This window comes from Lactuca virosa, chromosome 8 (assembly GCF_052849685.1).
Source record: "Lactuca virosa cultivar CGN04683 chromosome 8, Lactuca_virosa_CGN04683_v6, whole genome shotgun sequence".
Classification (NCBI taxonomy): domain Eukaryota; kingdom Viridiplantae; phylum Streptophyta; class Magnoliopsida; order Asterales; family Asteraceae; genus Lactuca; species Lactuca virosa.
Genome location: NC_136433.1, coordinates 221,649,507 through 221,663,419, shown reverse-complemented (window position 1 = coordinate 221,663,419; position 13,913 = coordinate 221,649,507). Strand labels below are relative to the sequence as shown.

Here is a 13,913-nt window from a genome sequence, read left to right as displayed (position 1 = left end):
TTTTATCGCTAATAGTTCCAGTCTCGTAATAATTTCTTTCACGACTTCTTCAATGACCACCGTCTCTCTTCTGAAAAAGGAATCAAATTCGATCAACTAGACACAGCAGCGCATATATCAAATTAACTAAAACTGATCAATAACTAATTAGTCTTTTGCATCATTTTAATTAATATGAGAGGGACTAAAATAAAAATATACACACAATTAAACCAAATGGTGGGGCCACTTTGTATATGTTTCCACAGCTTTGAACAGGACTTGGTTCCATTATATGATGTATGTTGGTTGTAGTTCTCCATACAGAAGTGAAGAAGTTTGTGGAAATATAGTATGAATGTTTTACCTTCCACTTGCATCTTTTCCTTTCAAATCAGCAATCTCTGTAAGTCCTTTCGTCCACATCTCCAACTTATGAGCACTTCAATTTTCTTCTCCGCATCCTTTTCGGACTCAATCCTCTGTTTGTGTTTAAATAACGCTTTTCCAAAAGTGCTTTCTTGCTTCCTGATATGTGTCGGCTCAACGTTGTAAAAAATGGGGAGAACAATATGGTCAGAGACCCGTCGTTGCTCTAAGATCATCAAGAGCTCGTCCAGACACCATGTTGAAGTTGCGTAGTTCTTAGACAAGACGATTATCGAAGCACGAGAGCTTTTTATAGCTCTTGCAAGTTCTGGTTTATGTTTTTCACCAGTTTCAGCCTCTTCCTCATCAAGAAAGGTAGAGATGTTTTCATTCACCAAAGCTTGGTAGAGGTGATCCGTAAAACCTAGATGAGTGTCTTTCCCTCTGAAACTCAGGAAAACATCATATGTCATTGCTGCATCTTGTTCTTCTGGTAATTCAGTGAGGATGGCCATGGAAGTTGAGAAGAATTACGAGAGTGTATATGATCAGCTGGGATTATAAGTTTCACTACTTCTGATTTTGGTTGTCTTTGATCTAAACTAGTCAATCGTTTGGTAGCAAGTTCAATGTTTGTTGCCTTGTTTAGCCTAACTTCGTCTGCAGTTCAAAAGATTCTTCTTGGCTTTTCTAAAAGACAACAATAAAATATGATTTGTAAAGTTTAAAAAATATTAAACTTTGGCTTATTAAGGAGTTTTATAAATAGCTACTATTACATAAATAATAGAGAAAATTGCAAAAATGGTCCTTGTAATAACTTTCAAAGTTGTAAGTTTGGTCCTTTGGGATTGTACAGTGTAAAATGATTTTCAAACTTGTAGGTTTGGTTTGTTTTGTTTTATATATTTTTTTATCATTAATTTAAATGCTTAAATATTAGAGAAAAATCTCATAATAGCCATTTTTTAAAACTTTTTAGTTTTTAACATAAAATAGCCATTTATAACTTTTAAAAAATATTAAATTTTGGCTTATTATGGAGTACTATAAATCGCTATCCTCCCTAATAAATGAAAATAATTTTGTCACATGTCACTCACTCACTAACTTGGACACATGTCATTATTTGGTATTTTTGAATAAATGTTTTTTCCATTTGTCATTTTCTCACTTTTTTTATTTTTTGTTAATTAACACATCATATTTACACATCAATTAATAATTGTCTTAAATGAAAATAACTAATAAATTACAATATTAGTACTCATATAATATTTAATACTCCCTCCGTCCCAAAATTATAGTTCATCTTTCCTTTTTGGTTTGTCCCAAAATAATAGTCCACTTCTAAAAATAAATAACATTTTTACCAAAATACTCCTTCATTATTACTTAACCAACTAAACATTTAATGAAACATTAAATGCAAAGTAAGGACAAAACTATCATTTTATTAAATAAAGTTAGTGGTAATTAATGTTTTTCTTAATATGTGTGTTTTTTGTCTGTGGACAATAATATTGGGACATAGAGAGTATGTTTCCTTTTAAATTTAAATTTTGAATTTTAAATTTTAAATCTAAAATTTCAAATTTAAATAAATTTTTGTTTACACTTTCATATTTAATCTTTTGTTTTATCAAACCCGTATAACATACGAGTTTCACACCTAGTTTATTACATAATAAACAATAGAGAAAACTGCAAAAAAAAAAAAAAAAAAAAAAAAAAAAAAAAAGGTCGTGGGCTGAAGGCGTGGTGGGCTGGACATCTGGATTAGTTGCTCCTCCTTCTCTCTGTACGTGAACGACGGCCAACTTCTCTCTCTCTCTCTCTATAGGTTAGATTTTTATACCATCGTTTAATTTTGTTGACTTCAACGATTATCCTAAAAAATACAATCGATTCTAAAGTCTGATGATAATATAATACATGAAGTGTTTTGGAAGTCCCTAATTAAGTTCCCGACGTAGAGGTTCACGCTGCAAAGAAGGATGAAACGGCACCGGAGAGACCTAAATGGACTTTGCTCGGTTTGAAGACAAGCCAGAAAACACACAAGACTCTACAACCGCTACAGGGTTTAGAAACAAAGAGAAAGCTCTTGTAACTTTCTCACGTTGCATCAATTTGAGATTACATGTTTTTTGATTTGTTCACTTTATGCCACTAATCGTATCTAACACGGTTTTGTTTGGAAGTTTATAACTAATTTCTTTGAATCGGTGATTTTAGTCATATCAGGTATCGGCATCTGATGTTGAATTTGGTATCAATTTTGCCTCACTGCAAGAAAGATAACAATATTGAGTTCAAGGCTACCACAGGAGCAACCCTAAATGAGCTTGTTGAACTTAATTAAGAGTTGTTAGTCTTGTCTCTTCTTTGAGGTTACGTTGTTTTCCATATTTTTACTATCTATGAACTTATGAGCCAATCTTCTGATCACAAAAACACGAATCCATAGTTAAAACATTTCCCATTGAATAGTTCTTCTACATTGTCACTTTTATGTCTTAGTAGTTTTCTCATACAAATTAACATCAACACCATGCTAGATGAGTAAGTCAAGTATGTCATGTAGAAAGACGCAGATTTGTAATATAACATCTCAGAGCATATTTCATTGGTTTATCTCCATCCTTTGAGCACTCAAATCCCATGTATATGTTGTAATGTTCATTCTCTCTTTCAGTGTAGGAAACACAAAGATCTTTATTTGTGGATGTCCAAATGCCTGAATGCCCTACCCAACATCTGTTTGGAGATGATGAAATATGGGAGCATTATGGTGGCGGGAGAAAGAAAACAAATGAAAATCTTCCAGATGTAATCCGCCCTAGCTACAAGAACACAAGGTAATTGAAATGAAGATCCACAAGTAGTAGTTCTTTCTTCAGTAAATGTAGACCACCTGTTTGATAAAATGTCTGAATAAGGAAAGATTCTTATAAACCTACTTAAATCTGAAATTGTGATGCTTTACAGGAGGAGAGCATTGAGTAATATCAACAAGAACATCATCAGAGCTCCACCAACATATCCTTATGCTGCTAACGGTTTACCAGGGTAATAAAATCAACTCATGTATCTTTCTTATTCATCCATTAGCCTTTGTGAACAATGATCTTTTCTTTCCTCAAGTACCCATGTTGATATTCTCTATTCTTTTTTTCTAGAAAACAACCCATGGTTAGTAAGAAACTTGTTCCAGTCTACCCATTACTATGTCTGTAAAAGGCCTTATTTCTTGATTTTGTGGATACATTGTGATTTCTTTTTAAAGATTGTAAGAATCTGCCTACAGTTTAAGCGACTTTAAGCCCTATTTTTATTTCTTTTATGGTATATCTAAGTTTGCATATTGTATACATCAACTTCCTTTTGATGACAGGGTAAAAAGCCAAAATTCCAAATTATCTCTTATGAGATTGACACTGAAAACTTGAGCATCATTGATGCTGAAGATGATTTCAATGCACCAATGTTTGTTCAACATACAGAAGCTATGCTGGATGACATAGAGACGATGGTAATTTAATTTCTCATCTTTGCTTTTAATCTTTTTGTTCTTTGCTTCTTTTAAGTTGAAAATAGCTTAAAGGTATTGGAACCTTATTTCATGTTTGCTTTTAATCTTCTTGTTCTTCTTCTTTGGACATTAACATTGCTGATCGAGTACATTGATGAAATTTTCACCCACTACCAAAACAAGAGGTAGATTTAATCTTTTTTGTCTATATGTACATTTGTCATTAGGATTCTTGTTTCATGTATTCATGTGCATTCATTGATGGAAGATTTGTGTCTCTACTAGAAGTAAAAAAAATGAGTAGTGGGGCACCATAAATTCCATACACATGGGCTAAACTAGCAAACTGATTACAATTCTATTTGGGGGCAAAAAATATCTATGTATAAGGCCTAATAAAAAAACATGGAAGTACGATGCTATGTATGAGTAAAATTTTGAAATATAATGCCTTAATATGGAAAATAGGTCAAAGTTGAATTAATTGCAAGAAATAGCATAACGTTTATAAGCTGTGGAGTGGTTTGAAAGCTGTGGTTTGAAAGCTGTGGAGTTTATGTAAGAACATCATATTTAATCATTGGATCCTTATGATTATTGAAAAGACCAACATATTCATTCTATACGTTCAGCTGGGCATTTAATTGTATTAATTTTATAAAACATATTTAAGCATTATATAAGGTTAAACAAGCAACAAACCTGGACAATTATGATGAATACAAGTTTCAATGATACAAACAAGTTTGTACACATAGCATCTCCTACCAAACATTCAACATCGATCGATCCCAATATATCAATACCATAAGAAATGAAGATATGGTTGAGAACTTTTACCAAACACCTAATGTGCATATGAAAATGAAAATGGTTCTTATTTAAAGCAATTCTTTTACATGGAAATGTCTAAACAAGAAATTCTCTTTGCAATACAGTTGCTTTAAGGGACACAGAGGCAGAGAGAAACCTGCAACAAAGTTGGATTATGCTGGAATCAACACCAAAAAGCAGAAATAATATTAAATCCCCCCTTAAACTTTTGCTTCGCTGACCGAAAGAGCCATCACCTAATATACAACTTTAATCGACGAAATACAAATGGAATCAAAGACCAGTGGAAACAATCTCTCTTTCTGCTAAGTTTTGAAAAATATGGGAGGAGAGAGCAGTGACAATAGAGGGAAATAATCAATATACTACGACATATCATATACATACAACTATCATGCTACTCCACCTCACTCCTATATATGTTTAGCACATTCTTTATATATTTATCATAAAAAAAACGAATCATTACATTGTGGATGCCTAATCGGCAATATAATCATTGGCCAATAGCCCTTTTTTATACGACACCGCTGATGCTAATTTATTAGTAAAATACATACACTTATTATCACAAATCCCGATATAGATATCTAGCTCTATGCATGGGTTTTATGCCCGTCCAACTATGAACACCTTCTTCATGATAATAAAATTTGCTCCTTTGGGTAATGAGGTAATTTCCTTCTGTGAATTCAAAACGTGGGGCACATTCACCAATCATGACTTTCCATGACTTGTAATAACCCAAAGGATCTTCTTCTTTGTCTCCAGCAATGTATACAGGGCTTATTGCGCACTCCTTTACTATTACACCATCCTGTTCTTCATCTTCTTCCTCATCATCTATTATGTTAATACTAACTTTATCGCCAGCTTCAAGCTCGTTGTTAGCAAACATCCAATGGCTTAACCAAACTAAACCTCCATTCTCTGTTTGAATAGCAGATACACATCCATAATACGTCCAGCTGCGATTTTTTGTCACATTAGTTATTTTTATTCCTAAAACACTAACCCTCCCTGTACCAGGAAACATATGCACAAAGCCTATATTTAATCCCTGCAGGATCCTTTTATTCACTGGAGATGATGGAATAGTAAATGATAATGATGACCCACTGCTTCTGTCACGGAACCAATTTGGAAGCTCTTCCCCAGGAAAACATGTGCTGAATATTCCATATTCAAAAAACATCTGCATGCATATAAGTTAATATTTTTAATTCATGGTTGTGTTGTACATCTGTGTGTGTGTGTGTGAGTGAGAGAGAGAGGGAGGGAGAGAGAGAGAGAGAGAGAGAGAGAGAGAGAGAGAACCTGGATCGGAAGTTTCTTTCCGCTTACCCATGAATGTGAATTCCAGATCGTTAGATCCAGATATTTCATATGCTGTAAATTTGTCCACCCTAAACTGCATAGTATTTCTTCATCAATTTGCGCTAAAGCTTGGATTTTGATTGTCCCTTCAACTTCTGTCACCGACTCCGACAAACCGTAATCACAAATTTGTGGTATTGGCTTTATTGGATGAAATGTTACTTTAACAAGTGATCGACAGTTATCCACACGCAAATCTCTTAGTGTACTTATAGGGCAGCAAACTGATGCTAACTTTAAACACCCTCCAAGACTGAGTTTATGGAGCCTGCTAAGGCTTCTCACACAATCAGGCAAAGAATCAATTGGATTTCCACCTAAATATAATTCCTTCAGCTTTGACAAGCTACTAAAGTCTGTGGGAAAGGATTCAGTCCGTAAATTATTATTTTGAAGGGACAAGGTTGTTAGTGATGGAGCCAACGAGAGACAAAGTGATTTTGGACTTGCTGGTATATAATTTGTAAGCGAAGTGAAAGAATTATCTGGTTTTATGCTAATATCGTCAGCATTTTGCACTTTCATCTCACTGGAGGCACTTGCGCCTATGCAACCATTTATTGATAGAACTTTAAGTTTCCTTAACTTGCCAATGCTGCTTGGAATCTTTTGAAGCTCCTTGCAGTAGCTCATATCAAGAAAAACAAGTTCATCACATCCACCAATTGATTCACACACCTCAGTCAATCTTTCACATCCTACTAATATCAATCTCTCAAGTACAGGTAGCCCAGCGAAGCCACCAATTCTAACAAGCTTGCAATAACTCAGGTTAAGAATCTTTAATGACACAAGAATCTGATGCATTGAAGATCATTCAATCAAGAACGGTATTAGAAAGATATTATATAGGCAATTAAAAACTGAAGTAAATTAAATCTGTGAATTCAATACCTTTGGTTTCTTCCAAAGCTGTGTGAGATTACTGTAAGACATGTCAAGAGCAACCAAATTTTCCATTGGTAAGTCTGAAGGTATGTATTTCAATTGGAAGCCATGCATACACAATCCTCTTAAACCTTCTGGAAAATTCTTGTAGGATCCTTTGAGCTTTACATGATTGAGTTGGAGTAGATTTAGTTTATCCATCTTCCGTAATGCATTTGTTCTCAATTCAATTTTCTTGCAACCAGAAGATGGGAACTTCAGAATGCTATGGTTTGATGGGCCTATTCCAAAAATCATGTTTGGATCATTGTCTTCCAATTCGTGCCCTGCAACACTTAATCCACGTAAAGGTTCTTTCTCTAACAATTTCATGTCAAGGACAAGACCTTGGATCTTTCCTGTACCCTAGTCATGAAGATAATGATGGATAGCCTTATATGCAAAGTGTTTAATGGATGAAACAAAAGTAATGATTATATATGAAGAGTATGTTATTTTTATTACCTTGTCTTCTTTCAACAAATTGAGGGACTCCCCATGATTCCATATGCGACTACGTTTCCATGGCTTCTCAGGTGATTCCTTGCGAACTAAATCCCTCCCCATCTCTTGAAGCAATTGATGCATCCTCAACTCATTTCTTGCTCCATTTGTTAGAAGACATCTATCGATGAGCTTTTTGATCCCGTATGTTGTGCGAATACCACATTCCTTTAATATTGTTTCGGTTGCTTCTCTATCTTTTCCAACGAAAAAACATGCAATATGCTTAAACAATTCTTTGCAATCTTCAGATGGCAAAGAATCAAAGCTAATCCGGAGTACCTTTCGTACATGAGTGTGGAATTCTCCTGTCTCTAGCATTTCAAAGGTCTCACTCCATGTGCCCACATCTTCGTTATTTAGGGAACTACCTAAAACCTTAAGCGCGAGTGGATGTCCTCCACAAAACTTTGAAGCTCTTATTGCCTCTTCCTCATAGCCTTCCTTAGGATTATAATGTCCGAACGCATGCCAACATAAAAGTCTTAGAGATTCTGTAGCACTTAAACCATAAAGTTCATGCTTTGTATGTTTTGGAGGTAATTTAATGCCAAAAATTGCACTTTTTTCTGTTAACGGCCCATCTTTGGTTGTTAATATAATCTTGCTTCCTGGATGAAAACCTTTTGTTCCAATCAACACATCTACCTGCTCAAAGTTATCGACACCATCAAGAACAACAAGTGTTGGTTTATTAAATAATGCTTTCTCAATCTTAGATGTGCACACATCTACATCATGTTCTTCAATCATTCTTTTCCTTAGAATGTCCCCAAGAAGCTGTTTCTGTAAATCAAGTAGTGCATATGTTTGTTCTGCACATTTTCTTTCAATGTCTTCAACAAAGCTACTTCTTTCAAATTCATGGCAGTGCAACCTATAGATATATTTTGCCAAAGTTGTCTTTCCGATCCCCGCCATTCCCCATATTGTGAGAATTTCAGCAGATTTTGATGATGATCCTCCTTTCAACCAGGAACTTATGGAAAGAATAGACATGTCCATCCCAATTAGATGGGGGATTTTAGTCTGTGTGTGTAGTTCCAGTCTACTACTAATTTCCTTCACGAGTTCCTCAATGAATACAGTCTCTCGTCTGAAAATTGAATTAAATATGATATACAAGTCACAACCCATGTAAATCAAAATTAAATGTAATCCATAATTAGTCTTTTGAATCCTTCGAATCTATTTCAAGACTCCATTATGACCCGAATGAATTCCTCGATGATACAGGGCTTAAAAGGTTTGTTTGAGAGCTTGACTGAAACGAAAAATTTTGACAGACGAAAATGCTATGAAACTATATCAGATGGCTTCAACAAGATTCAAGATAATAGTTTTATTTGAAAAGTGTTTCGATTGTCAAGGAGTCTGTTAGCAAAGTTGTTTTTTATTACACCAGTTAAATTGATTCGCTTTTACTTTTCCTTGTTTCCTATTGCATCCTGAATAGGCTGATAGTATACTGTCGATACAAAATGATAAGAGTTCTGCGGAAATATAGTATGAATGTTTTACCTTCCAGTTGCATCTTTTCCTTTCAGATCAGCAATTTCTGTAAGTCCTTTCGTCCACATCCCCAACTTATGAGCACCTTGAATTTTCTTCTCCACATCCTTTTCAGACTCAATCCTCTGTTTGTGTTCAAATAATGCTTCTCCAAAAGTGCTTTCTTGCTTCCTGATATGTGTCGGCTCGACGTTGTAAAAAACAGGGAGAACAATATGATCAGAGACCCTTCGTTGCTCCAGGATCATCACGAGCTCATCCAGACACCATGTTGAAGATGCGTAGTTCTTAGACAACACAATTATCGAAGCATGGGAGCTTTTTATAGCTCTTGCAAGCTCGGGTTTAAGTTCTTCCCCAGTTTCAACCTCTTCCTCATCAAGAAAGGTAGAGATGTTTTCATTCACCAAAGCTTGGTAGAGGTGATCCATAAAACACAGACGAGTGTCTTTCCCTCTGAAACTCAGGAAAACATCATATGTTGTTATTGCTGCTTCTTGTTCTTCTGGTAATTCAGTGAGGATGGCCATGGAAGTTGAAAAGAATTACAAGAGTGTATATGATCAGCTGGGATTATAGGTTTCGTTGCTTCTGATTTTGGTTGTCATAGATCGAAATTCGATATGAATGTCTAGTGTTTGGTAGCAGAGTCAACGTTTACCAAAGTCAAATTTTGTTTTCTTGTATAGCTGACTTGTTTCTTGGCTTTTCGAAAAGGCAAACACTACATATGATATTTTAGCTGAGAAAATATTGAATTTTGGCTAATTAATTGAGGAGTATTATAAATAATTAATAACTACTTAAACAATACTATTAAAAATGTGATAATCTATTATTTTACAAGGCGTATAGTATTTTGATAAAATTAACTAAGATAAAATTGTCACTATGTTTTTCACTTCTTCACATTAGAGTAAATTACCCGAATTGTCCATATGGTTTGGGTAATGTATGCATTTGTTCCTTAATTTTATTTTTTCACTCAGAAGGTTCTCGACAGTTTGTTTTGTTTCAAATTTGGTTCTTAATCATTGTAAAAAGGCTCCTTGCTGGTTTATTTTAACCTTTTTATATTATAAATTAATTAAAGAAGTACTAATTAAATATGTTAAAAAAATATAAAATTGAATGGACAATTATTTTTCCAACAAAAAATTTGATTAATGCAGTTAATTAAGAGTCTGACAACTACACCCCTATTCTATTTAGATATACAATGGATTTTAAATTTTTTTTTTGGCTGCTGCTTCGTTCTTCATAAGCAGATTATAACAAAAGTAATTTATTTACACTTTAGATCCCTCATCTTTTTATTCTTTGCTCATTTTTATTGTTTACACCACCATTTTCCCTTTTCCTTTTTTATTTTTTTTACAATAAATCCATCACTTTAATATTTTTTTTATCATTCTTTACACAACCAATTTTTTAAAGAGGTTATAAACACATTAATTAAATAAAACTGATACACAATCAACCATTTAATAAAAGGAAAAAAAAAATTCTATTACACAAGATCCTTCAAGATTTGAACTTGTTGAATCATCAAAAACACAAAAAACTTCAATTTATATTTGTGTCATCCAAATGAGCAATGAAATGTTTGATAATATTGGTTATATAAGTAATGAGAATGCAATGTTTAGGCTCATCGAATAATGCTTAGGCTCCTTACGGGAGGGGTCTCAAGTTCAAATATTTGGGGTTTAAATTACTTGATTTAAAAGCATATCCAACTTTTTCAAGTGATGATATGTCAATTATCATGTTATTATGTTATCTATTGTCATGTTAGTATGCTATGAGTAATGACATTTATCATGTTAGTATATGACATGACATTTACCTCTCTATTAGCATATATTTACTTACCAGTTATGAATTATCATCTTAATTATGAATTTTTTATAGTGAACTTGTATTATTGTGAACATGTGATTGTGAATTATAAAAACATAAATTTGTGAAATGTTAGAGTGTTTGTATGTTATTAACAGTTGAATATAAATATGTGAATATATGAATTATGTATTATATAAAAAAAACCGTTATACCATTGCGAACTGCAATTTCAAACAGCGGTCGGTGACCGTTATTGGAATTGGGACCGCGATAATTGCATAGCATATGAGTACTTTGAATATTTGATATGTATTAATTTGAATATTTTTATTGGGCGATATTTTATTTTGATTTGATATTACATTATTTTGAAGTCGTGTTTTTTTTTCTAGTTAATGTGTTTATAACACCTAATTAAGAAAAATTAGTGGTGTAAAGAATGATCAAAGAAGAAAAAATATTAAAATGAGGGATGTATGTCAAAAAAGAAAACAAAATACGGAGTAAATGTCAAAGGAAAAGAGTGGGTGGTATATTTGGTATAATTGGCTTAAGAAAGAAGAAGCCCAAAAGAAACTAAAATCCAATATATATCTAATAATTTAAATAAGGGTATAATTGTCATAAAAATTAAATTATATGGATTAATGAAATTTTTTCGTGGAAGAATCAACTGCCTAATTAAATATATGGCCATTTAATTGCCCAAACCACCCCCACTTGTGTTCAATAATCGAGAAACCACCTCTAGTAACCTTTGACGATTGCAACAACTACAATAACAACCCTGTAAAAAAAACAAAAACCCTAGATCAAACTAGATACATAACAAAAACCATAGGTCCAATAACCAAATTACAAAGCAAAAAACAAATATTTAAACTAGATACATAAACCAAATGATATAGAAGATGTAATTATCAGGTCTATCAACACAATGGCTAGAAAAGCACATGAAAAATGCACAAATCATAAAAGAAACACCCGCTACCGCCACCTAGACCCTAAAAATTGCCTCTCTTGTTCTTCTCTTCTTTTTTGCCGGTAAAGACCGCCATCATCATCTATCATCACTACACACCAGCTTCATTCTCCGAATGCAAAAAATAAAGATGACGCCCTCTTTTAGAGATCCGAACTGTGCATATTTATAGTGTAGATCGGTGGAGTAGATTAATGGTGTACCAGGCCGGTAGTCCAAGGAAACCCACTACCAGCCCGGTACCCACCAGGTGGGCTTTACAAGCATTGCCACTAGTTTCAGGAAAATATGTATTCGAATATACCATATGCAAGCATCATAACCGTATCCCATAAAATATGTCGAATAGTACAAAGCAAATAAAATAAACAAAGAAAGGACAGGAAGTGCAACCGCTCGCAGACCGGGTAGTGAGTGGAGGACCGGTCTAAGAAGTGGGCTTTACTAACCACATACAGTATATAAATATCCACGGGAAACATGCTAAAGTAATAAATGACGAGGTCGACAAATTCAATACTAAACAAGATAGAGAAGGTAGGCAGTAGTTGATCGATCGCCACATTTAATACTACCCCAGTCAGAATCAGAAAAGGCAGTGAGATCCATTGATGAACTGTGTTTAAGAAACAAGCCATGGTGTATTGTAGCTTTCAAGTATGGAAGAACACATTTGAGGGATTTCCAGTGGATCTCAGAGGGTGAATGCATAAATTGCGACAGTTTGTTGACAACAAAGGAAATATCTGGTCTTGTGAATGTTAAGTACTGAAGTGAGCCAACTAACCGTCGATATGGTGTAGGATCTACACTCGCCGGCCCGTCTTGAGCGTTGAGAGAAACTGAAAAGTTTAGTGGGGCAACGACTTCTTTAGCACCATCCATGTTAAGCCGAGTCAATAGGTCCTGAATATGGCGATGTTGAGACAAGAAAAGACCCTTGGAAGTGGGTATAACTTGACTCCAAGAAAGTGATGAAGTGGACCAATGTCTTTGATGGAGAAACGATTGGCTAAATTAGTCACAAAGGTATCTAGGAATGAGGTGTCATTGTCTGTGAGGACAAAATCATCGACATATACTTAAAGATATCTAAGAATATTATTGTGATTGTAGATAAAAAGAGACGGATCGTCTTGAGATTTGAGATAGCCAACAGATAGAAGAAAGGTGGTGAGTTCAGTGTGCCATGCTCGTGGTGCTTGTTTGAGGCAATACAAGGATTTTTTGAGTTTACAGATGTGAGTAGGAAATTGAGGATGAACAAAACCAGGAGGTTGTGACATAAACACTTCTTCATGAAGAGTACCATGGAGAAATGCATTATTGACATCAAGTTGGCGAAGTGGCTGGTTTTAAGAGAGGGTGATGGTTAAGACGGTTTGAATGGTAACTGGTTTAGTGACAGGGCTGATGATATCAAAGTAATCTTTTGCCATATTGTTAAAGAAAACCTTTTGCTACAAGATGTGCTTTGTATTTAGCAATGGTTCCATCAAGATTCTGTTTGATACGAAGATCCATTTGCATCCAATAGTTGTATGAGAGGCTTTAGGAACTAATTCCTAAGTATTGTTGGTTAACAGGGCATTAAATTCATGGTCCATGGCTTCACACCAGTGTGGGTCTTTGAGAGCTTGATGATGAGTGTTTGGTTTAATGGTCGGAGGGATAGGGTGTAGTGTGGCTGTGTTTACAAATGAGGGGTTGTAGTATTTAGAATTTTGTTTGTGTGGTCGGGTTGGAGGGAGTTGGGGTTATGGCGGTGAGGGTGGGACTTGTGGTAATGGTGGAGGACTCAGATAAGATGAGGCAGTAAAGGAGGAGGTAGATGTTGGAGAGTCGGTGGTGGGTGACAATGGTTCGGTTTCGTGGGATGGTACGGGATCGGGTTCAGTGAGTTGGTGTAGTGGAAGGATGATAGTAGCTGGTACATCAGGTGGGATGGTGTGAGTTGGTTGTGGGCATTTTGATGTGTCATCGGTGGGAAGTGAGAGTGGAGTGAGAAATATGTCAGGTGTAGGTAAAGGGTTATCGGTTTGTAGTTTA

At 34.7% G+C, this 13,913-nt stretch overlaps 1 protein-coding gene, 1 long non-coding RNA gene and 1 pseudogene across 8 annotated transcripts; 1 reads left to right on the top strand and 2 right to left on the bottom strand.

The window, feature by feature from the left end:
- Nucleotides 1-368: 368 nt before the first annotated feature.
- On the bottom strand, nucleotides 369-863 carry LOC145131271 (toll/interleukin-1 receptor-like protein pseudogene; annotated as a pseudogene).
- Nucleotides 864-2,145: 1,282 nt separating this feature from the next.
- Nucleotides 2,146-5,242, top strand: LOC145129608 (uncharacterized). 6 transcript variants are annotated; one of them, XR_013717562.1, is made up of 5 exons: nucleotides 2,146-2,191; nucleotides 2,290-2,741; nucleotides 3,047-3,209; nucleotides 3,340-3,420; nucleotides 3,531-3,739. It is a non-coding gene; the product is annotated as an uncharacterized LOC145129608 (long non-coding RNA). The 6 variants fall into 6 exon arrangements; XR_013717563.1 differs by lacking the exon at nucleotides 2,146-2,191 and having other exon boundaries at nucleotides 2,221-2,457; nucleotides 2,587-2,741; XR_013717566.1 differs by lacking the exons at nucleotides 2,146-2,191; nucleotides 3,531-3,739 and adding exons at nucleotides 3,746-3,883; nucleotides 4,822-5,242 and having other exon boundaries at nucleotides 2,223-2,741.
- Nucleotides 5,138-9,657, bottom strand: LOC145129607 (disease resistance protein RML1A-like). Of its 2 annotated transcripts, none has more exons than XM_079064377.1 (5): nucleotides 9,047-9,657; nucleotides 7,487-8,621; nucleotides 6,989-7,387; nucleotides 6,035-6,892; nucleotides 5,138-5,912 (listed from the first exon to the last, which is right to left on the bottom strand). In XM_079064377.1, the coding sequence occupies exons 1-5, from the start codon at nucleotides 9,565-9,567 to the stop codon at nucleotides 5,286-5,288; spliced, it is 3,540 nt and encodes a 1,179-aa protein (XP_078920503.1). In that variant the 5' UTR covers nucleotides 9,568-9,657; the 3' UTR covers nucleotides 5,138-5,285. The 2 variants fall into 2 exon arrangements, with proteins under 2 accessions (XP_078920503.1, XP_078920504.1); XM_079064378.1 differs by having other exon boundaries at nucleotides 6,062-6,892.
- Between the last annotated feature and the right edge of the window lie 4,256 nt (nucleotides 9,658-13,913).